At 38.1% G+C, this 24837-nt stretch overlaps 1 protein-coding gene across 22 annotated transcripts in view; it reads left to right on the forward strand.

Annotated features, from left to right (window-relative positions):
- PARD3 (par-3 family cell polarity regulator) overlaps positions 1 to 24837 on the forward strand; it is a 612541-nt gene that overhangs the window by 268505 nt on the left and 319199 nt on the right. For 15 of the 22 annotated variants that reach the window (XM_087915556.1, XM_026710113.2, XM_087915560.1 and 12 more), the window contains exon 5: positions 17779 to 17913. The exons of the other annotated variants lie outside the window; for them this stretch is intronic. In XM_087915556.1, the coding sequence (XP_087771682.1) occupies positions 17779 to 17913 (135 nt within the window). The remainder of the gene's footprint in view (positions 1 to 17778; positions 17914 to 24837) is intronic. 22 annotated transcript variants of the gene reach the window in all.

Consider the following 24837-nt stretch of genomic DNA (forward strand, 5'->3'; position numbering starts at 1 on the left):
ACCCTTTTTGTTTCTTTTATAATACATGCTTTTGTTATTTTGTTTCTTTTGGGGAGTCTTTTCAGTCCACAAACAAAAAGCTTTAATACCCCCATGTCTTCTTGGTAAGCCTGCATTATGAGAGAGCATCTAAAGAGTTAAATTATTTACTATGAAGGACCATAGGGTTCTTTATTAGCTATTAGTAAAAAAAAAATGCAGTTGTGCACTAGGAGTTGGTGGTGATAAGAAGGGAGAAAAAGGTTCAGGTTGAGAGATTTTTAACAATTCCCTGTAAAAGAAAGGACAATAAGAGTAGTTACTCCGCAGTATGTTTTTCAATAATTGTGTTACATTGTATTTTAGCTAAGTGCCTATATCTGAATTACCTATTTTTTCCCTATAAATAATTTTGTGTACTAAAATAATAGTTTGATCTCTTCAATTTGTCCTTTGTGCCCTGTGCAAAAACCTGTCATCAAGTTTCCTGGTTTAATCTCAAACTCAAAGTAAAAATGTAAAGAGATTTCTTGCTATGTTCGCAGCAAAAGAAAAATCTGTAGCTAATGGCAACTTACTATTTTTTTTTTTAAAGAAGAAAACTGCTGTAGCAGAAAGGTGTCTCTTGAGTGTTCTTGATTGGCACTTTGTCTGGGAAATTTTCTTTGCTATACCTGTATTCTTTTAATGTCCCATATGCCCCTATGCTGTACACTTTTGGACATTATAGTTGCGAATTCTCCTACCACTTGCTAAATTATTCCTATAAGCCAGGGGTATCAAACTTAATTTCATTGAGGGCCACATCAGGGTTGTGTTTGACTGGGGTCCAGGGGGGGCGTGGCCAGGCTGGGCATGGCCAGCTTGACATCACTCATGTTGGTGGCACCTGTGGTGGCCCGAGCGCTCTACCAGTGAAAACAGATTCCCAAGCTCTGTTCTTGGCTTTGATGGCTTCCTGCAACCCTTTGCCAGTGAAAACTACCTACAGTCCTCCCAAGCTCTGTTTTTACTGGCAGAGGCACTGCGGGCCAGTCCTTTGCTGTTTCCAGGCAGGCCATATATAAGCACCCTGTGGGCCGGATTCGGCCCCCTGGCCTTGAGTTTGATACCCCTGCTCTAACCAAAAGAATATTCAATTGTGCCTGGCCCAAAACTTAATTCAATCCAATCCTAAGCTGATTTTTACATGTTCTAAGACAATAAATAGATATTGTAAGAATCCATCTGAAATGAGAATGATTTAGGACACTTCTATTTTGGAAGCTCTCATGTGTGTCAAACTCACGTCATTTCAGCAGTGTCACATGATGTATCAGGAGTTTTTCCCCCTTTTGTTAAACTGGGCGTGGGCGTGGCCAGCACAAGATGCATCTGAGTTTGACACCCCTGCTCTAGAGTATCTTATATTTAGTAATCTATTTTGTCTAAAATGGGATGGTGAAGGCCCTAATGTAGAGTCTCAGTAATAATCCTTGCCTACAATGAAAAATTAAGATTAAGAATTTTGGGGGGCTTCCGGTTTGGGTTTTTTCAGCGACAGACTGAAATCTGCGATTGTGCACAGTTTCGATCTGTACTCGCTGCTGGAGTGCCCTGATCCTTTGGATTCGGGGCTGAAGCCACCCCATAGAGGTGGTGAAGAGGGGAGGAGATTGCTAGCTGAGTGGAGGGGAACCACATCTGTCCTCCTTGGCGGGTCTAAACTCCCTTTCCCAAAGGCGGTTGCAGCAGTGGTCAGAAATGGCTACCTCAAAGAAGAACCTGACTGGATAAGATTGTGCAAGAGGAAGACAAAGAGGAAAGCAGGACAGACCGGGCCAAACATCAGAAAACATCTAAGCAATGTACCCTGAATTTAAAAATACTTAGAGGAATACTTCTGAAAGAAGATTTTCAAGTGGCGAAGGAGAGAGAAAAGGAGGTTAAAAAACCTTTCTTTAACCTTTATATTGACAATTACAAATGGTACGGAAAGAAATTTATGTTAATCTATTTTGACACTAATAGGCAACTTTAAGCTGAAATCTAAGTGTCAAAAGGAGAATAAAGATTTTTTTGGGGGGGGTCATTTTAAAGCCCTAAAAAGGAGTAGAGTGGAGGCAAAAGGGTGGAACTTGGAATAATGAAAAAATGGAGTACCACCTAGAAAAATAAAGAGGATTAACAGTGAAACTTTGAAAAGACTCCCGAGAATACATTGTAACTGAAATCTTATGAAAAGATACAGTAAACGACGGAAAGGAAAAGTAAAGGAAAGAAACAAGAAGGAACAGTCTGGGATTACTTGGTGATTTAAAAGACAAAAGTTTTTGGCATTGGGTTTTTTTTCTGTTTTTACTTAAAGTCAATCGGGTGGTGGTTCAAAAGTGTTTAAAATGGCATTACTCCTGGAGGAATTGAAGATGAGTCTTAAAAAACAGAAAGAAGATACAGAAAGGGGAGGAAGATCCTTTAGCTTCGTATTTGAATTTTTGAAATGGAGATCCTGACTATGAAAAGCAAAGGAAAAGCTCCAAGAGCAAGAAGAAGAGGCTAAGGGACAAAGAAGAAGCCATTTTTAATGATCAAATAATGCAAAGTGTGTGGTAAAAGGGGAAAAGGGGAAAGGAGTTGAAAGTTTGAGATCAAAGGGAACAGCCAAAAAGAAAAATAGTCTGAAAAAGAAGTATAACAGCAAGGAGAAGCAGAAAAGAGAACTACAGAAGGGAAATTAGAGAGAGAAGGGTATAAAAAGGGATGAGAAAAAGGGAAGATAGAAAGGAAAGAACTTATGAGGGACAAAAGCAGGAAATAAAGAAAAAGGGGAAATGTACTAGGATTAAAGGTATTTGCTCAGCTAGAAAACACAGAGACAATGGCTAAATTAAGTTAAAAGTGAGGATTCTGCAAAGGTACAAAAGATAGTGTTGTGACAGTAGAATACTGTAATGAGTTAGAAATGAAATACGTAAATAACCTATGAGATAAAACTATTGTTATGTAATGGTATGTTTATTTATAATTAATGCAATAATAAAGAAGGGAGGGAAACATTGTAATAGTTTCTAAAGATTGATAAAATATTGAAAAGAAATGTGAAAGATATACAAGAAAATTTATACCAGTTACTAGAATGAATTTGAATAATTATTTTGCTTATTAATAGTAAATAATTTATAAGATAAAACTGTATGACTATCCAATGGTATGCTTATTAATAATTAACATAATAATGAAGAAGGGAGGGAAACATTTCAATTGTTCTCAAAGATTGATAAATATTGAAAAGAAACGTAAAGGATTTACAAGTCTCATACCAGTACTAGAATGAATTTGAATATCTATTTTGTTTACTAATGTGTGTGTGTGTGTGTGTGTGTGTATCTTGTTTTTGTTATGTTTTTAGAATTTTTCTTTTTACATTTTCAAGCAGAGTCTGAATGATGAGATTTGCATGATATAAAATAGATATTAGAAATTTGAATGTTATAATTTTTGAATGCACAAATTTAATGTTTAATGAGATTTCATATGATAATAACAATAAGACTTAAAGGTGTTGCACTCTGATTGGCAATCATAGAGGGAATTTTGCTTTTTAAGAATGTTGGAAGAGAACATATGAAATGGTAAACAAGACAGACGAAAGTATAATGAATAAAAAGATATAGAAATTTAGGTAAAAGAAATACAATTGAATAAGAAGAAAATGAGATAACCATAAAAGAAAATTAAGAGAAGTAAAGGGAGAAATAGTGAGAAGTTGGAAAAAAGAGTAATAAGATATGAAGTTGAATACACAAGATGAATATGCGTATGAAATTGTGTCTCTATGGAAATGTGATAACCCGGAACCATGCTGTACTCAAATAAGATGTTTTATTTGTTTTGTTAAAATTCAGTAAAACTTTATTAAAAAAAAAAAGAAGATTTTGTTTGAGGTTAAGATCAAATACAGATAGTTCTGACTTGTCTCAAAGGTGCCTTTTCAAGAGGCAACTGGACTTTGGGTATTTTTTTTTGAAAATGTTTTGCTTCTCATCCAGACCTCTCAGGTCTGAAGAAGCTTCTTGGATGAGAAGTGAAACATTTTCAAAGAAAAACCAGAAAGTCCAGTTGTCTTTTTAAAAATTACCTTTGGGACAGCCATAACCTGGATGACTGAGAATCTCCATAGACATGCAGTCCTGAATTATGATCACAATTGAGCCCATTTTTTGTGACTAAATGAGACTGTTTCGTGAGTTTTGCCCCATTTTATTACCTTTCTTGTCACAGTTAATTCAGTGAGTCAATGCAGTTAAGTTAGTAACATAAGTTTAAAAGTGTATTGGCTATCCTGTTAACTTTCTTTGTCAAAAGATGTCCAAAGATGATCATATGATCCTGGGATACTGCAAACATCATAAATATGAGCCAGTCGCCAAGTATCTGAATTTTAATCACGTGACCATGTTACCATGATACTGTAAAACTTATAAGTGTGATAAATGGTCATAAATCTCTTTTTTTCAGTTCCATTGTAACTTTGAATGGTCACTAAATGAATGGTTGTAAATTGCAAAATACCTCTAAATGGAGACCTTTCTTTTGTTATTATTTAAGATTGTAACTACAATCACCTATATGTGGTTGTATTTCTCTCAAGACCCTTTCATCAAATGTGAAGAATGGAACTACAATATTTATTCTTGGTTCCCTCGAGGTTATTTTTTTTCTGAATAGTTATAGAAACTTCTAAATGTTAGTGTTTGCATTTTAGCATAAAGCAGACATATTAAAAAAAAAAACAAATAGGAAATTAATGCCACCCAACTATGTGTACATTTCTTTGCATCATTAGCAGCTGAGCATTTCCTTTTTGTCTTACAAGATATTTTCCTGAACTTCCATGAAACATAACATCTGTAGAAATGAACAGAATGACCAAATGAAAAGGAATCTGATTGCTTTAGCATAGTCACTGGGAATTTGGACGCTAAGGAACATTAAATCAAGAACATGGGATAAATATTGTAGTGTAGTGCAGAGATATTAATATATCATTTTTAAAGTTTTTAATGAAATTGATCATTGTAAAATAGAAGTTCATTGTGCATTTAAAGAGTAATTCAACAAATACCATAAATATACAGTGATCTACTTTTTTAAGTTGAAACTTGAATGTTCCAGAAGTAAAATTTTAGTTATGGAGAGTCAAGATGTCTTTCTTTCCGAACCAGGAAATGCTCCCCCTTCTGTTGCAAAAAAATACACAACTATAATAAATATGGACAATCAATTCGTGTATTGTTTTCTTTGGAATTCAGATTGCATCTTAAAGTATATCTACCTATGCAGTGGTGGGATGCAAACCTTTTTATTGTTGGAACGCATGGAGCTTTCTAAAATGGGAAATTTTAACCTTTAAAACTTACCTTACTGTCAGTGCTGGTGAGTAAAACAGCTGAGGTGGGGCAATATGCTCTGCTGTGCGAATCAGTTGAACAAAAAAAATATAGGACAGGAAAGAGTGGGTAGGCAGGGCCAACTGCTGATCGGCGCTACTGCATTGCTAGAACCAGTGCAAACCAGCAGCATATATTACTGCTTGGATGTACTTAGATTTTTATTTTTTTCAGCCATGGATTAGTCTTACTATAGCCAGCATATGGCCTTCAATGTGCAGAATATTTGAAGATGAGCATAATTCCATTTTGTGTATTTCTCCATAGTTATGAAATTAATAGGGCAATTAATCTTTCATGTAATCCTAAAAAGACCCAGTATCAGATGCATATCATATAATGTGTGACAATTAATCTTTATGTGCTAACACATTTCTTTATAACTTACAACTGAGCTTTGGTATCAATTTTTTAAATTCTTTTATTCAATCATCTCTGATTTTCAAAGACTGCCTGGAAAGTCTATGCAATTTTCTTAGCAAGGCTTGGCATGGTTTTGTAAAACTGGTTGCCATTGCCTCCTTCCTAGAGCTACATAAAATGACTGTCCTAGATCCCAATGTCACATGTTTCAGTATGAAGAAATGTATGCTGAAAATAAGAAAACATGATCAAATCACACTTTTAATTTGATAAGTTGGTAAGCCTTTCATTTGTTTACAAAATTTGGTTTGCAAATTATGCAGATTTATTTCAAAATTTTTACATTTATACAATCATTTAAATAAAGCTACCATGATTAGAAATAGAATTATTACATTAGGTGAGGTATTAAAAAAATTCTATGGATTTTTAAAAAAATCCATAGAATTCTATACATAAATGACTTGTTTGAAATCCAATAATCTATTTACGGCTTTTCATATGGGGATAATAAACATTAAGCAAATGCACCAAAACAGGTATAAAATTAAAATGAAGAGGAGTATGAGCTCAAGAACATTTACAGTTTATCTTCTTTTTTGGGGAATTGTGATTTGTAGCTTTTATAACAAAGAAGGTAGTGTTTTAGTGTTTATTGTAAAGCAATAAAGGTATAACCAAACAGAGTGCAGGAACAACTATTTTCACTGCTCCTTTGGCCATTGGTGATTAGAAGAGTGATTAGAAAATGTTGTGATTTTCCTTCTGTGTTGATATTGGCTAAAAACAAAGAGAAGATAAGTGGAATAGATGATTATGATAATGATGATGATAATGTAGATAATAAGGTAGATCATGGTAATAATATAGTTAAAACATGGCTTCATAATATCTTTTAAACTAAGTATGGTCACTGTATCTGAAGAACTGCATGAAGATCATAATACATACGTCTTTTGAAAAAGCACATGTTTAACTTTACTATCTACATATGTGTTGCTATCCATGTTTTTGCTGGAGAATCCTCTATATTTCTTTAAAAAAAAATACAAGAATTCCTGGCCCTCAGTGGGTCAAGAGGAATGGCTAGACTAATTTCTGTCTGGGAAGATCCAGAAGTATGTTATGTTCCTCATTTCAATGTGATAGCTAGCATATGTTGAGAATATCTTGTTTGATGTGTGTATATGTTTGAGCTTAGCTTACCATATAGCATTCCTGGCGCTGCATCATCTTTCAGATGAAGAATATTAATATCTATTAATATTTGTGAAATAACTATGTCATCAAAGTTTTGGGGAAGGTTGTCTTGGGGCCCTTCCTGCCATCTACTAAATTCTACTCCATGTTCTCTCCCACTGGATATTTTTCTGTATCTATTAATAGATAAGGGCTACCTGGAATTACCAATCTTTAAAATAGCTAGGTTGCAAGACACATGGGGCTTTGTAGGTAATAACCATTTTAGCTGATGCAGCTTCTGCAGGAGTGATAAAAGATTTCAGTAGCAGAACTGATCTACTCTTATATAGGACTCATATTTCTCATTGTAAGAAAATAGGCTGCTTGCAAAAGGACCAGTACCTAGGTTGTGAGTACAAAAACTTACCAGGTAGAAGTTGTGGTGTTGGTGTGAAAAGGAAAGTGTTTTGCTTGTTTGGGAAACTATAACACCTTGAAGCAGCCAAAGGGAAATAGAATTGTTTTCCTGAAGTAGGATTCACGAAGAAAAGTAGTGGAGGAACAGAAGTTATAGTAGAATTTGGGAAGGGTGCTATAGAAAATAATGAATGCTAGCCTTTGACTATTTGTTGGTGTGTTACCTAGAGGCTAAGTGGGATGGTTTAGGGTAGACTCTATGGGGTTTTGAAGTCCATTGACCTGGGTATTATCTTCTGAATTTTTTTGTCCAGTCTTTAAGAATAGTCTCTATTGAAATTTACATAGCCTATTAACCCAAGGACCTTACATTGATGGCAACATCTTTTTGTAAGCAATACACAATTCATGTTCTGTATCATTCCAAGTTCCCTCCTTCCCACTCACCCACTATGATTTTATTTGATAAAACAGGAATGTGGAATATGAGAATAGAAAATGGTGACCAAAGTGGGTGACAGCAGGTGAGGTCTTCCACAATTAGAAAAAGAAAAAGAAAAAAATAAACATTGTTAGAAAAAGCGAGTGACTTTGAGTGCTGTAATAGGGAACAAAAGAGCTTAAATATAGTAAATTAATCATGGTATAAGAATAAAATAAAAAAGGGCTCTAAGAATTGAAAATAGTCATAATTTAGTTATTATTTATTTAAGTGTTATTTGTTATATGAGTTCTTTTTGAAAATGCACCTGAGGAAATGAACATAGCTTTCCTTTCTTTATTTGGGTTTTTTCCTTTTTGTCTTATTAAAACTACCCCCATGATAGAAGTTCTACTTCTGCTCTGTAATTACATTACATCAATCACTGAATGTGTTTTGTTTGTTCTGCATTATCTTTATTGAGGTTTTATTGGGAGATTAAGGAAAGGAGAATGAACAGCAACAGGCAAAAATCTGCCAGAATTTCTGAATTTTGGCAATGAACATGATCTTCACTTTATTTTTAGTTTAACCCAGTGTTTCTCAATCTGGCAGTTTTAAGATGTGTGGACTTCTAATCCCAGAATTTTCCAGCAGCATTGCTGGGGATTCTGAAAGTTGAAGTCTGCATGTTTTAAACTTGCAGGCTAACTGGTTTAGCCTGTCATGTATATATGTCATACTGGGCATTATTACAGTTGCAAGAATTACATTGTAAGTAAGGAAAAATAATTGTGGCATTTTCATTTAATTCAATTAAATTTCATTTAATTAGTTTGGATTGAGATCTTTCAGTGCCACTATCCAAAATCAAATGTTTGTTTCTTAAGGGAGAAACATCCCGCCACTTTACCTTAGTAATTTCCCCTTCTCCCCTTCTTACCCCCCCACCTTGGTTTGTATCACATACAGCTAATCTTTCCCAAATAAAACTAAAGTATATTTAACTTCGCCGGTTGCATTTCCTGAGCCTAAGTCCATTTAACATAGTCCTTAAAAAAAATATTTTATAGCTTCTTCCTGGCGTTTCTAGTTTTATTTTTGGTATATATATGCATGACAGATTGGTTCTTCCAGTTGCCAGAAAATGGATTTTTAAAAGGCTTTTGATAAACAGAATCAGTAAGAGGCAGTTATTTTCTCAAATGCTTTTTGCAGCAAGGAGAATGCAAATAGTCTGATCCTTGTGAGGATTGGAACTAGATACTAGCTCTTGTCTCTTGTTTTCCCAATTAAGGAACACCCTTATTTTTAGTTGTTTCATTCTTCTCCTATCAAAGAAGACTCTTTCTCTATTGGTAGAATTTTGTAGTACAGACTTTCTCTGTGTATTCTGATTAATATACACCTGGACTTGTGCTGCTAGACCTGGCTGCTTTGTTAAGCATGGCTTATGGACTGTACTTGTCTCAGCTGCTTTGGTTTACAAGGTCAAAATCATCAGGAAATAGGCAGAGTGTTCAATTGCATTGTAGAATGATAAAATAAACTGAACCTACCCAGAGGGGAATAGAGACTGCCAAACAATGGTGTCCGTCTCATTTAATATACACAAACATTTGTAACAAGTCACTTGCTGACGGACACAATTAGCCTCTATGTCCTTATTATAGAGCCCTGAAGTCCTGAAATGTGTGCCTGCCATCCATATAAACAGAATAGTTCCAAAATGGCCTTTGTTTCCAAGAACCTAGGTAAAAATTGCTATTCTATTTTTTTTAATCTATCCCGTCACATACACATTAGTCCTTCAATTGCTCTTACCTTTCATAATAAATGATATTCTGCAATAATATGTTTTTCATTCATGGAAATCCTTCAGAAATAGTAGCACACATTATGAGCAATATCCCTGGTTTCTGGCTCAGCATCTAGAAAAGAGATGAGGAATATGTCATCATCTAGCACAGGGGCCCCCCAACCCATGGTTCATGGGACCAGGCCATGAAAGCAGCTTCATTTGAAGCTTCATTTGCCTGTGTAAAACCATCCCGTCCTTCTAGCTGCTAATCCATGAAACCAGAAAGGTTGGGACTGCTGATTTAGCAAATTTCAAATAGCATCTCCAGAATCCTGAGAATAATTGGTGGGAAGTCCTTGCCTTGATCTTAGATCATATTTTATTGAATGATACATACAGTCCAACATTATATAGTCAGAAAGATTGTGTCCTAGTCCCTTATTTGCTTGACCAGTTGATTGATTAATTATCTCAGGGCAAAATCTATTTCTACATAGTCCTTAGTCTTCCTTTCTATTCTCTTCAGGTGTTTACTTAAACCCTTAAAGGCCTTCACATTAGATCAATGACAGGGCTGAAGCTTGCCTCTATTTCAATATCCATGTAAAAGAGAATTATGCTATTTTTGAAAGTGAGAACTTTTGGGGGGGGCTCTTTAGGGCTTTATTAAATTAGAGTCCCACACTTTGTGGAATAGAGAACTTATGCTCAAAATCCACAGATATAGTGGAGCTCTTCCCTTCCCCCAAACTTGAATGTGAAAAATAATGTATATCCAATTTAAACTCCTCTTATATTCCAAAAGAAGTAAGGAAATCTTTGTTGTTCAAAGGTCAGTTCAGGATACAAATCAGTTCTTGTTCATATAGATTTTTTTCCTTTCTCCATTCCAGAGTCCATGATTAAATGACACCTTCTTATATAATTAAGGTAGGCCTTACCTAACAATCACAATCAAATTTTGGTCATGGATCATTGTGATCGTTATGTGGTTTCCCATATGACCTGATTAATTTTATGGTGGTTTTTATGATGGTTGTAAAACAAATTACCAGAATTGTTAAACAAGCCATGTGTTTATTAAGCAAATCCATTTTTTTGCTAGAATATTGCAAAAAAGAAAATCACTAATTGTGTTCATGTGATTGTGGAGATTGCACCCAGTTGTAAAAGTGAGCTGATTTCCAAGCACCTGAACTGTGCTCACATGACATGGTGCGTGCATGTAGTGGCACCATCATAACTTTGAATAGTTATTAAGTGAGGACTATGTCAGGTGAATATTGTTGAATATGGAAATAATTATTAATAGTTTTGGATAAACCATGATATTAAACCAACTTTTCATTGCAGTTTAATATCCTGCATTCTGTAGGAAGCTCTCATAGTTTTTGAGTTCACATTAAATATGAAATCGGTTATTTATACACTTCCTGGATAGTTTCACCATGTCACCAAAACACTTTATTTGAATACAACATTGAACACTGACAGCATTGAATCTGCGCAATGGGACGAGCAGTCATGGCTGTGATTTTTGAGTTCCAGAATTCTGTATCTGTGTCTGTGTCTATGTATGTGTATGTATGTATACACACCCACACCCGCACCCACACCCATATAACTTATAATACATAATAATATAATATTTATTTATAAATTTACAAAATGTGAGTAAGTTTGACCTAGTGATTAAGGCACTAAGTTAGAAACTGGGGAGACTATGAGTTCTAGTCCAATCATAGGCATGAAAGCCAGCTAGGTGACTTTGAGCTATTCTCTCAGCCCAGTCTACCTCACAAGTATTATTGTTGTGAAGAAAATAATAATAAGATGATGATGTTTTGGACATGTTCACAGCCTTCAATTACTTATAAAAACAATAAAAGTGGGATACAAATAAATAAAATAAACAACTAAAAAGACCTAGGGAAATGGAAGAACCTAACATTTTCCTTTGCTAAGCCTCATTGCAACAGTAGAAGTGAATATATTATCTAATATGAATTTCTTATTTAAAATGGAACTTATTCTGAATTCGGATAAAACCTTTCAAGATTGGCAAAGAACAATAATCAGATAGACAGTCAGACAGACAGACGGAATGGGGGGGGGGGGAAATCACCAGTAAAATTCAAAATTTTACAAGATACCAAAGAAAGAGTTGGATTTGCAGCTCCTAATTTCAATTCTATGTCATGCAAAAGCTGTCTCTTGTTGATAATAGCATTGATCAAATCCACAAATAATGGAATATCCATTATAGAAGGCTTAGCTCATAATAGATATTTATGGAAAAAAGAAAATGAATTAAAAGGAAACATTGTAAGATGAAGTTTGATAAAAATGTGGTACCTTTCAAAAAACAAGTTTTTAAAGCCAGCAACTTCACTATTAGCTTGACTGTCAAGTACTTTTTACTCTAGAGACACCTATAACAACTAAAATAAGGGAGATTTAATCACATATGTCAATTTGGTATATCTGTACTCAGAAAAGAGATTAAGAGCACAGCAGGAATTGTTCAGTGAAGGTAGGAATTCACCATAGTTGATATATTTACAATTTGCTGGAAGAATAAAAAGTGACCTTGAGAGAAACCTTGAAAGAAAGAAAGATGAGAAAACCAAGATATATATTAGGACATATATATCGATATAAAATGATCAAAATGTGACAGGAGATGGAAACAATTAAAAATTGAAAGATAAAGTAGGTGCAAAATTGCTGTGGAACAGTTGGGAGTGTTATAGAGAACTCCTTTAAATAAACCATGTGGATTATTTTTTTCCCCTCACAGAAATCTGCTTCAATTATAATCCAGTATTTGTGCCATTATTACTTTGATAAATATCAACAATGTTTTCCTGTTCCTTTAATTACACTGAGCACTGTATCAGATCCAAGAACTCCAGCATTTGTTTCTGAATACGCAGGATTTTTAAAAAATAAAAAATTCAAGGGCATAATGGGATTTTTAATACAATTGACTAATTGTTTTAAGCACAGGAATGTGGACGAACATGCTAATACGGAGAAGGGGGAGGTTGTATAATTTAATGACCATTATATTCAAGACAGAAACTCCAATGTTTGGTTTCTTGCATATGTATATCTTGGCAAAGTTTTACAAATATATTGAAGTCCTGGAAGGCTGGCAGTGGGGGAAATATCCTAGAAGAAGCCAGTGGCAATTCACTTACATGTTGATTCCAAAAAATATGCCTAGATAGGTCATCAGAAGTATATTGTGGCTCCAGGGAGAATTGTCTGTGACTTTTCAGTGATGCCTTGATAGGCAAAAAGATAACACAAGAATATTGGATTTTCTTTTTACTGTAAAGGGGGATAAATCTCACAAACAAAATCAATTTTCCTCCCACTTATTTAGTAAACTCTTGTTATTCTTATTATTGTAGTCATAAGTGAAGGACAGGTAATCCTTCACTTATGACTTCAATTGAGCAGAAAATTTCTGTTGCTAAGCAAGACATTTGCTAAGTGAATTTTGCTCCATTTTGCTCCAATAGTCTTAGGTGGGTAGACACTTCAAATACAGAGGAGTTAATAAACCCTTGTTTTGGCCACACACTATAGCTGAGACATACTGGTGTTAATAACTTTTTATATTAAGAGTTATGGTATACCTATTTGAATTCCTGTACAGTTTCTACTGACTGAAGTTATTAATCAAATAACTGGCTTATCTGATTCTGACCCTGGACAGATGTCAGCTTTTCACAGAGGACTATTATAATAATTGACCTCTTTTCTACTTTAATTTACTTCCCTGTTTCCAGGTTTAATCATGCTTGAGAAAGAATAGTGACTTCCCAGGCCTAATTTTAATATTTTTAGTTCTGCATGATCCTTGTAAGCTCACTATAATATTTTCTCTATCAGATAATCTAGGTTGTATGATGGCCATTTGTTGTAATGTATACTTTTGAGAAATTTTGTATAAAAACATTCATTTTATTTACACTTAAAGTTACATTTTTCTCTACTTCTCTACTTTTCTCTACTTCACTCAGTCCTTGATTCTGGACTATGATAATACAAGTTAGATTAACTAGATGATTAGAAGTTCACTTTTATGCAAGTAGCTACTTGTATAGGGGCAAGATTTCAATTTGTGTGAGAACTGAACATATTTTTCATTTTCTTTTATTTAAGATTTAAATTTTACTTTAAGCTTGTAGTACATAATAAGAGGAGAAAAGAATATGTATGTTTACCACCTTATTTTTAAAAATAATAAAGATGGGATAAAAATCTAATAAATAAATAGTGGTTCTGTAGTAAACTGGGAGTAAGATAAGATTATGCATTTGAAATGGATGTATAAGCTCTGAGGATCCTAGTGTTGGTAGTTTGCAGATGTACATGCACATCTTCCGAGAGAGGTAATTTAATGGAAATTGAAAGATGATCCAGGATTATTCAGGCAATCCTGTTTCAAAAGTACACACAGGAAATTATAATTATCAGTCAATATAGAAATGAGAATTAACTCTTCATTATCTTTCTGTTTTCAAGGATGATTATCCGCTCACTCAAAAGTTGTCATATAGTAAGTTCACATCAGTAAATTAAGGTTTTGGAGTGAGTTTAATTCACATCAATTTATATTGCTTGTCTTGACTTTGATTTTATCTTACCTTTGCACCATTTCAATTAATGTAATAATTGTTTCTGGCTTTTAATAATTGCAAATACATTTCTGATACAAAGTGGAAAGGTCTGTATCTGACCTGCTGCCTTTAGTAAAGGCTTTTGGAGGTATATCCTAGTAGCATAAAGAGAAATTTCTGGGGCCCGCTTCAGTGCCTATTGTACCCCTAGTTACATTTTAATAAAAGTTTAATTCTATTTTATTTTGATAGACAGATGTGTACACATGGGCACATCTTGAGTTTATAATGGCAGACAGAAACTTATAGGCATCAGGCAGAATATAAATAATGTTTCAAAATGTATTCTGGTAGATTTGATTCCAAAGAGAAACCAGTTTTCAATGCTGTACCTAAGATATTTACTAAATATAATAGAATAGAATTCTTTATTGGCCAAGTGTGATTGGATGCATAAGGAATTTGTTTTGGTGCGAATAGTTTCACTATGTGTGTGTGTGTGTGTGTGTGTGTGTGTGTGTGTATATATATATATATATATATATATATAATGTATGTATGTATGTATGTATGTATGTATGTATGTATATGTATATGTATATGTATATGTATATGTATATGTATCAAGAATCATAGGTATAACAATACCGTGTTTCTCATATAATAAGGCCGGGTCTTATTTTTTTTTGAGCCCCGAAAAAATGGCTAGGTCGTCTTTTCGGAGGTGATTTAATTCCCACCTCTTGCATCTTTGGGCGGGGCGGGCGGGTGGGCGGCAACAGCTTAGATATTGACTTCGGCATTGGTGGGGCACTTCGTATTGGGGTCAACGCAGGCAGCACCATATCCGGGTGTGTAACAAAAGTACTTCCTAACGGCAAGCCCCCCTCCACCATTCCCCCCCATTTCGCATGTTTTAATATAGGTCTTAATTTGGGGGGCTTCATTTCATGCCTATAAAACATATAGGCAATACGGAGGCCGTATTGTTGGAGAAACATAGTAGTAGTCAAAGGGTACATAAGTATAACACTTAATAGTACTCAAAGGGTACAAATAAGCACTCAAATCATACTAGGAAACATAATAATAAGCGATCAAATCAAATTATACTATTAAAATTTAAAAAAAATCAATTTTAAAAAATCATAAGGATACAAGCAACAAAGTTACATTCATGCAGTCATAAGTGGGAGGAAATGGGTAAAAGGAAGGCTGAGAAGATAAATAGTAATAGTAATGCAGATTTAGTAAATAGTTTGACAGTGTTAAGGGAATTATTTGTTTAGCAGAGTGATGGCGTTCGGGAAAAGAACTATTCTTGTGTCTAGTTGTTCTGGAGTGCAAAGTGTCATTTTGAGGGTAAGAGTTGAAACAGTTTATGAATAGGATGTGATTGGTCTGTAAATATTTTCACAGCCCGCTTTCTGACTTAAGCATTATACAGGTCCTCGATTGAAGGCAAATTGTTTTTTCTGCAGTTCTAATTATCCGTTGAAGTCAGACAGTTATAGAAAGATGCAGTGACAGACTCAATAATTCCTCTATAAAAACTGTATCAGCAGCTTCTTGGGCTGTTTGAGCTTTTTGAGTTGGCGCAGAAAGAACATTCTTTGCTGTGCTTTTTTTGATGACATTTTTGATGTTAGGTGTCCATTTTAGGTCTTGAGATATGACAGAACTGAGAATTTTCAAGGTCTCTACTGTTGATACCGTGTTGTCTAGTTTTGTAAGAGGTGGTAGTATGAGAGGGTTTCTCCTAAAGTCTACTACCATTTCTACAGTTTTGAGTGAATCCAGTTCCAGATTGTTCCAGTTTCACCAAGGAGCAAATTGTACAACCTCCCGTCTGTATGATATTCATCGTTATCTCGAATGAGACCAATCAGAGTTGTATCATCTGCAAACTTCAGTATTTTAATGGATCGATCATTTGAGATGCAGTCATTGGTATATAGGGAGAAGAGAAGTGGAGAAAGCACACCACCTTGGGAGGCCCCTACACTACAAGTATCAGATGTGATTCTGCCTAGCTTCACCTGTTGCTTCCTGTCTGTTAGGAAGTTTATGATCCACTTACAAATGTGTTCAGGTGCCACTAGCTTGTTTAGTTTAGTTAGAAGAATGTCTGGAATGATGGTATTGAATGCTGAACTAAAGTCTACAAAGGGGAACCCTTGCATAAGTATTTGGAGATTCAAGGTGTAGAATGTAATACAGAGCCATATTAACAGCATCATCTGTTGATCTTTTTGCTCTGTGTGCAAATTGCAGGGGTCTAACAGTGGTTCTGTGATGGTTTTCAGGTGGGACAGCACTAATCTTTCAAAGGTTTTCATAACTACAGGTATTAGAACAACTGATCTGTAGTCATTCAGTTCCCTGATGGTGGGTTTCTTTGGCACTGGGATGATAGAAGAATGTTTGAAGCAAGAAGGAACATACTACATATTTAGTGATTTTTGAAGATTTGGGTGAAGATGGGGGCCAATTGGTCAGCACAGACTTTTAAGCAAGAAGGAGTTGTCTTGTCTGGCCCTGGTGCTTTTCCTGGCTTTTGTTTGTGAAATAGATCATGCACTTCTTTTTCTGTAATCACCAGAGGTTGTGAACCCAATGGCTTGTGGATCAGTTGTGGTTGTTGTTGGTGTGAGATGGGGGTCAGTTGTAGGAGGCTTGACTGTTGTTGGTGTGTGTCTCGTTGTTGGGCAAAGTGTTTAACACATTTCCAGGTTGAAAGGATTAGCTGGTAACGTTACCAATGCCCAGGGCACATTCGGAGGTGCTCCTTATATATACCTATCAAGTATCTAGAGCGAATGATAGGATATAGCATCATATAGCAGTCCTTGGATCTTGAACATGGGCTTGCTAATCTCCAACCCAAAATCCTAGCTATGTGAAGTGCATTTCCTTGTTTGATTGCTTAATTTGCTGGATTAATCTTTAGTTGGTCATAATGAAACAGGAAGTTTGGGAGTATTCTTTAGGTAGACCTCTACTTACAAGCATTCATAACAACTGTTTGGAGTTACAATAGGATAAAAAAGTGACTCGTCACATCATACCGATGGTCCTGTGTTTGGAATTCAAGTTCTTGGCAACTGGCATGTATTTATGATGGTTGCAGCATCCTGGGGTTATCAAATTGCCACATGCAACCATCTCAGTGAGCTTCCAATAAGCAAAAGCCATTGGGGAAAGCCAAATTTATTTACTGACCATGTGATTCACTTAACAGCAGTAGTAATTTGCTTAATAAAAAAGATCATAAAATGAGGCGCAATTCAACTAATAACGTTCATGCTTAGGAATTGAAATTCTGGTCCCAATTGTACTTGGAAGTCAAGGAGTATCTTTAGCAGTCCCTTGAAGTTATACAGAAGATTTGCAGTACAAATATTTTAAACAAGTCCATTTTGTTTATAGACCAGTCAGTCTTGGAGAGATATCTTTTAAAATCTTGCTCTCAGATTGTTGTTCTTAGACAGTGGGTTTTTTTTTTGCTTTGGCTTTATATCATAGGAGTTTCCTCCCTTTGTTTTGAAACAGAAAGATGAAAATTACAGAAGTCTCCCACGGGACACCAGTACCTGGTCTTCTAACCAATTTCAGAGGGATAATGCTCGGTCTTCACTAAGTGCCACTCATCCCATGGTAGATAAATGGCTGGAGAGACAAGAACAGGTAACATATATCTGTTTAAGATAATTTAGGATGAAATATTAATTTTATATAGTTTCACAAGCATACAGGCACACAGAGGTAGGCAAATTAGTGGAGTTTCGGAAATTCTTTAATTTTAGTTTCCATTAGTGCCCTGTATTTATCCTAGTGCTAAAGGATGGTAATGTTGGAGACTGAAACAAAATAAAATGTTGCCTATCCTTTCAAAAAAAAAATAGTCTAAACTGTATGTCCAAGTAATACCTCCATAACAAAGAGAACCAGAGGCAAGTAGGTTCCTCAAAAAATTGGTTTATTGGACATATCGTATTTGCATAAGCTAGTGAAAACCAACTCTGAATATTCCTGTAGTTTTCACCTAATTAAAAGTAAAAGTTTTCCCGCCTTTTTCCCAAACAATCACTCACATGGTCCAATCAAGGTCTCATCTGGTTGCCAGGGGATGTCATTCCTCTGCTCCCTGGCCACCTGTGGGAATGTCCTTGGTTCCCAGGAGAGAGTATTTTGCTTTGGCTACAAAACTCCTCTATCTCTATATCCCTCTTCCTATCCCCCAGCTCCTGTATAGCAACACTGAAGTCTCAAAACTTCCTCAGTCAGGTCAGCTTTAGGGTTGACACTATATTGGATTATGAACAATTGATAATGATCAGAAATATAGCTCTCTTAAGAACAATAATTTCAGTTTATGGAAGGTAGTTTGGTCTAGTGGTTAAGGCTCCAGGCTAAAAAGCAGGGAACTTTGTGTTCTAATCCTGCCTTAAGGATGAAAGCCAGCTTGGTAATTTTGGGCCAATCACTCTGACTCAGCGCAACCTTTTTCACAGAGGTTGTAGTGATGAAAATAGGACGAGGAAGAAGAAATATATGCTCATCACCTTGAGTTATTTATAAAAATAATAAGGGTGGGATAAATAAAATTTTAAAATAAGTCTCAGTGATGGCATTTCTGTCATCCTTATTTAAGGATAGAAGCATTGAGCTGTAGAGTCCCAGTGTATTTTAATACAACTGGATGAAAGAATATTGGGAAACAGTGTGCCAGTTCTAGAGATTTCTGTCTTGATCTAAAGGAGCTATGGTAGTGTCTTAATTAGAATGCAGTATTGCAAGCTAATTCTGCCAACTGCCAGCAATTCGATGTTGACCGGCTCAAGGTTGATTCATCATTTCATCCTTCCGAAGTTGATAAAATGAGGACCGATTGCTGTTAAATTCTCCCATGAGCTGTTCAAAGCACCCAGAAGTGGGAGGTGCTTCAGTCTCTTCTGGAAAGGCTGGGCTTAAAACTCCAGGACACTCCTCCTCCTCCACGGGACACCTCCCCAGCATCCCCCAGTTTTAGCTCAGCCTTCATGGTAAGAGGTTGTGCACTCCCTGACTGGAACGGTTTTCTGATTCAGCTAGTCAAAATTCAGGTTTGCTCTTGGGTTAATTCGGCTTGCAGATATTTCCCCCCATTAATCTGGTGATTTCAAGGCTTGTGGCTCTATTAGGTTATCCCCGCAATCAGTTGAGAGCAGCTCTTTGTGACTGGCGGAGCAGGCAGTCTGAGACGGCCGCTTGAGGCAATTAGCCTATCTTATTCCTCGATCGTCTTATCTTTGCGATCTTGCTGGAATGCTCGCAGCCGTGGCTCACTTCTCCTTACAGGATCATTTGTCTGACATTTTAGAGAGTCAGCAGCAGCGGCTCATTAAACTACTCAGGCATTTAACATAGGAGATTCTGCCTTCCCGCCATTTTAAACGGCTGGCTTCAAGTTCCTGCCTAAATATTACAGGCGCCATTCCCCGCTGGTTTCCCTTCTTGGGGACCGGGGCAAGTACTTTCCCACTCCACTTTCCTGGGATTCTTTCTCTCTTAGCCTGTTGGTGTTCGATAAGCAGGCAAATCCTTAAACAGGAAAAAAAATTTCCCTCTCGCAATTGCTTTTGGATCAGTACATTGGAGCGAAGCCTTAAGTGCCATTTCAAACAGCGGGACGTTTTTGACAGGAAAGGATCCATCCAGAATCTGTTTAGCTGGTTTCCCTTGTTGGGGACCAGGGATCCTGAATATTTCTTGCTTGGAGCGCTTGGGGGGTTTCCCTTGCTGGGGACCCTTAGATACTGTTCCCCATATACACAGTTTTACATGTAGATATAGGCACGTAAATGTATATATATGTATATGTATGTATATATATATGTGTGTGTGTGTGTGTGTGTGTATGTGTTTATGTGTGTGTGTGTGTCGATAGATATATATACATATATATATATAGACTTACACTCCTGGTGAAGCGTCCTACTTTCAACCACAGGGGTAGGCATCATCCCTAAGTACTACTACTACTACTACTACTAATAATAATAATAATAATAATAATAATAATATTTTTTTAAAAAAGTTAGAGGCACAAGAATCAGTCCTCCACAATGGAAGGTGACAACGTCTTCCGCTCCAAGACAAATAAGTCCCAAGATAAGTCAGGGCCCCCCAAAAGGCCTCTAAGGTGGCGGATAAAGATGCCCATAGATGGCACCAAGCCTTGGAAAGGCAGTGGTAGGAACAGGCCAGGGAGGTGGACAAGATGGCTGTGACACAGCAATCGGATCAGGCCCCAAGTACATTGTTGCGGCCCTTGGAATTATCCACCCAGCCCAGACCGGCTATTTTTGGACAGCCACCCATAGGTATATCTCCTTCAATGAGCACTGCCTGGCGAATCCCAGAGGCAACCTTCACCCCTATGGCCACCAGTTTAAGACAGGAGGAGGGATTACCTGAGACTATTCCTATCAAAATGAAGCAATGGATGGAGATGGCCATACAAAAGGGCATTGCGGCTGGAGTTCAGCAATCCATCCAGGCCAGACACTTTTCGGCTACTTCAGAAGTGGGATCCCTGTCTGCTCGATCCTTTGAGCATATGGGACATCATCAAACTCAAGTATTCCCCAATATTCCTGACATACCGGTCCAGGGTCTTCGGGAGGAGGTGGAATTAGATGACCAGGAAGTTCCCATGGAGGTGGGGTCGATCCATCAGATGGACTTGGGGTTGTCAGAGGCTGACCCACTGGAACGAGGAATGTTGGATGACGAAGGCCTCATTCCGGACCAACCTACCTTTTCTGGCCTTTTTCGTCCTCACCTCTTTAAATCTTTACTGTTCAAAGCAAAGAACAGTGCTAAACTAGGCACATCAAGCCCTCATCCATTGTCAACAGAGTCTCAGGACGAATCCGACGATCTAATATTTTCACAACTGGCTAATGAGGCAGAAACTATTCCTGTCCCTCGTATGTTTGCTGAATTAGTACAAAATCAATGGGCATCAGCAGCATCCTACCCAGCCCCAGCAGGGTATGATAAACGATATTATAATTTGACACCAGAATTTTCAAATTTTCTCAAAACGCCAGAGGTGGATGAGCCCATTGTGGCACTGGCTTCTTCTTCAACCTTTCCCAACGAGGCCAAGGAATCCCTGAGACTGGAAGAAAAGAGAGCAGAGTTGGCACTCCGTAGGGCTCATGTTTCTGATGCCTGGGCCATTAGGGCAGCTACAGCTGCATCCTTTTTTACATGGTCCTCCCTACGATGGCTCTTCCACTTGAGGGATATATTGCCGGCGTCAAATGTCAGAGCCCACCAGGACATTGCTAAGATTATTGCAGTGGCAGAATTCTCCACCGACGCCACATTTAATGCAGTCAAATTCTTGTCTAGACCATAGCATCTCATGTATCAGCACAGAGCACTGCTATGGCTCAGACATTGGCAGGCAGATACCAAGCATAAATGCAAGCTGGCATCAGCCCCAATATCGGGGGATAAATTATTTGGCAGTGTCTTGGAGCTCCTGCTTATTGAGAATAGAAACAAGAAAAAAGTGCTTCCCCTTCTTTCTCGGAGGTCTGAAAACAGAACGCCCCAGTCATTTCAAAGGGGTTCCTTTCCGCCCTACTATCAAGGCCCATATGTTCCCAGATCGCAAGGAACATCAGGCTACAGACCCAGTTTTAGACAGGATAGATCGGAATCTTCCGACAGAGGTCAGCAGGGAAGCCAAAACAGAAGAAACCCCAGAGGTACCAGAGGTCGATTTTTTCATTGCCCCAAGTGAGTCCTTGACAGCAGCTCCCATTGGAGGGCAGCTAAAATCGTTTGCTGATCAATGGGACAGCTCCACCTCTGATGCGTGGTGAGGAACTCTGTTAGGTTTGGTTTGGTGCTAGAGTTTCAATCCTCCCCCCCCCCCGAACTTTTTCATTAGGAGCCCTAGGTCCACGGACCCCATTAAGAGAGCGTTGATGCAGGAGGCTATCAATCACCTTCTGCATATTTGGACCATTAGAGAGGTCCCATCTGAACAACGGGGTCAAGGCTGTTACTCTCTATTATTTGTGGTCCCAAAAAGTTTGGGGGGCTGGAGGGCAATTCTGGACCTCAAACAGATCATTGGTTTATTGAAAATTCAAAATGACTACTCTCCGGTCCATTCTGCTCAGCATCAAGAGAACGATGTCCTCACCTCTAGATCTGACAGAGGCTTATCTACATATACCAATTAGACCTGCTCACTACAAATATCTTAGATTTTACTATTGTGATGGGCACTACAAATATATCGCCCTACCATTTGCTCTGGCTTCGGCCCCTAGGTCTTTTACCAAGGTCCCAGCGGCTTTGGCTGCCTCCCTCAGGATCAAATCTCTTTGTTTACAATGTTATCTGGATGATGTTTTAATTTTGTCATTTTCCAGACATCAAGCAAATTTGGATACCAAGACTACTCTGGAGACCCTTCAAGGTCATAGCTTTTCCATAAATTGGGATAAAAGCCATTTGATCCCTTCAAATTGGTTAGTTCATTTAGGGGCAGTGATGGATACCGTGGAGCCTTGGGCTCAATTCCATTCTAGAGATCTGCAGTGGTTCCTGCTACCTTTCCAGCAATCTGGAAGAGCCACTTCCAATGTTCGGATAAAGGTACCACACAATGTTCTCCAATCGCTCCGCTCGGGGTCAGAAAACACGATAAACAAGGGGTGCCTTTTCAAGGAACCTTGCAGGGCAATGATCACAACTGATGCCAGCCTGGTAGGATGGGGAGCTCACTTCCAATCCCACACTGCACAGGGAAGTTGGGCTATTTCCGAACAATCACAAAGCATCAACCTGTTGGAGCTGCGAGCAGTTCATCTGGCATTACGCAGTTTTCTACCCCTTTTCCAATCACGCCACATTCTGGTCTTGACAGACAAAATCACAACCAAGGCCCACGTAAACAGATGGGGGTAGCCACTCCAAACTTCTGATGCTGGAGACGGCCAGGTTGTTCAACTGGGCCAAGGCCAAACTGCTTTTGTTCAAGGCAGAACACACAAGCGGACTGGGGCAGCAGGGCCACGATAGATCAGACAGAGTGGTGCCTACACCCGTCTGTCTTCCAGGAAGCAGTTTGGAGGTTTGGGCAACAGGTGATCGATCTATTTGCCTCTCCCCTCAATGCCCAATTGCCCCGGTATATTTCAAGGTACCCGACTCAGGGGGCAGAGGCTGTTAATGCCCTGCGATGTCAGTGGCCTCCCGGACTTCTATATGCATTTCTTCCACTCCCTGTAAGTTATTGAAGGAACAAGCAGAATTGATATTAGTCACCCCTTACTGGCCCAGGCGAACGTGGTTCACGGACTTACAGGACCTGTTGAGAGAACAACCTTGGAAAATTCCACCGTCGAGGGTTTCCCTCTCGCAAGGGCCGGGACTTCACCTGGACCCACAATGGCTCAGCCTCACCATATGGAGGTTGAGCGGAGCCGTTTAAGGACCCAACAGATTTCAGAGGATGCCATTGCCACCATACAAGCATCCAGACGGTCCTCAACAAATCATACATACAAGGCCACGTGGCCCACTTTCTGTCGCTGGTGCCGGGGGTCGAAGATCGACCCAACCACCCCACAAATAGGACAATTATTGGACTTTTTACAGGAGGGGTTGACCAAGGGCCTATCTCCAAATACTTTACGCAGACAGGTGGCGGCCTTAGCCTCAGTGATATCCTGGGGTGACCTTCATTCCATAGCACACCATCCACATGTCCGCAGCTTTCTTAAGGGTGCTGCAAACTTATGACCTCCTGTAACTCACCGCTATCTCACTTGGGAGTTCAACAAGGTGTTAACCGCACTTACAAATGGCCTGTTCGAGCCTTTAAGAACCACTAGTCTCAAATTCCTGACATATAAGGTGATCTTCTTAATTGCGATCACATCAGCAAAGAGGATTTCCGAATTGGCAGCATTGTCGATGAGAAAGGACATGTGCATGTTTCATGAGGACAGAATGGTTCTCAGATTGGATCCATCATTCACCCCTAAAGTAAATTCAGTCTTCCACAGAGCGCAGGAGTTGGTGCTTCCAAATTTTTGTCCGAAACCATCTCATAGACTGGAGCATCAATGACATCGACTTGACGTTCAAAGGGTGTTAAGCATTTATCTAGACTGCATGGTGGCATTTTGAAAATTTGAGGCTCTATTCCTATCCTTCAACCCATCCACTTTAGGACACAAGGTGTCGTTGACGACCATTGGTAGGTGGTTGAGAGCCACCATAGCTAAAAGTTAAGACTGCCAGTCCATCTCAGTTCCTAAGGGCATTACAGCCCACTCAACAAGGAGTGTGGCAACATCAGCAGCATGGGCCACTCAGGCTTCCATAGACAAAATCTGCAGAGCGACAACTTGGGCTTCATCATCGCCCTTTGTGAGAAATTATAAAATTGATGTCTATGCCTCAGCAGATACTTCATTTGGCAGAAGAATCCTGCAGAGTGTCCACAGAGTTTAGGAGTGGATTTCGATCCAGACAGAGTCTCTCCCTAAGGACAGGCCAAGCTTTGGTATGTCCCACTTCTGGATGCTCTGA

Source organism: Pseudonaja textilis, chromosome Z (assembly GCF_049901715.1).
Source record: "Pseudonaja textilis isolate UNSWEBS1 chromosome Z, rPseTex1.2, whole genome shotgun sequence".
Taxonomy (NCBI): Eukaryota; Metazoa; Chordata; class Lepidosauria; order Squamata; family Elapidae; genus Pseudonaja; species Pseudonaja textilis.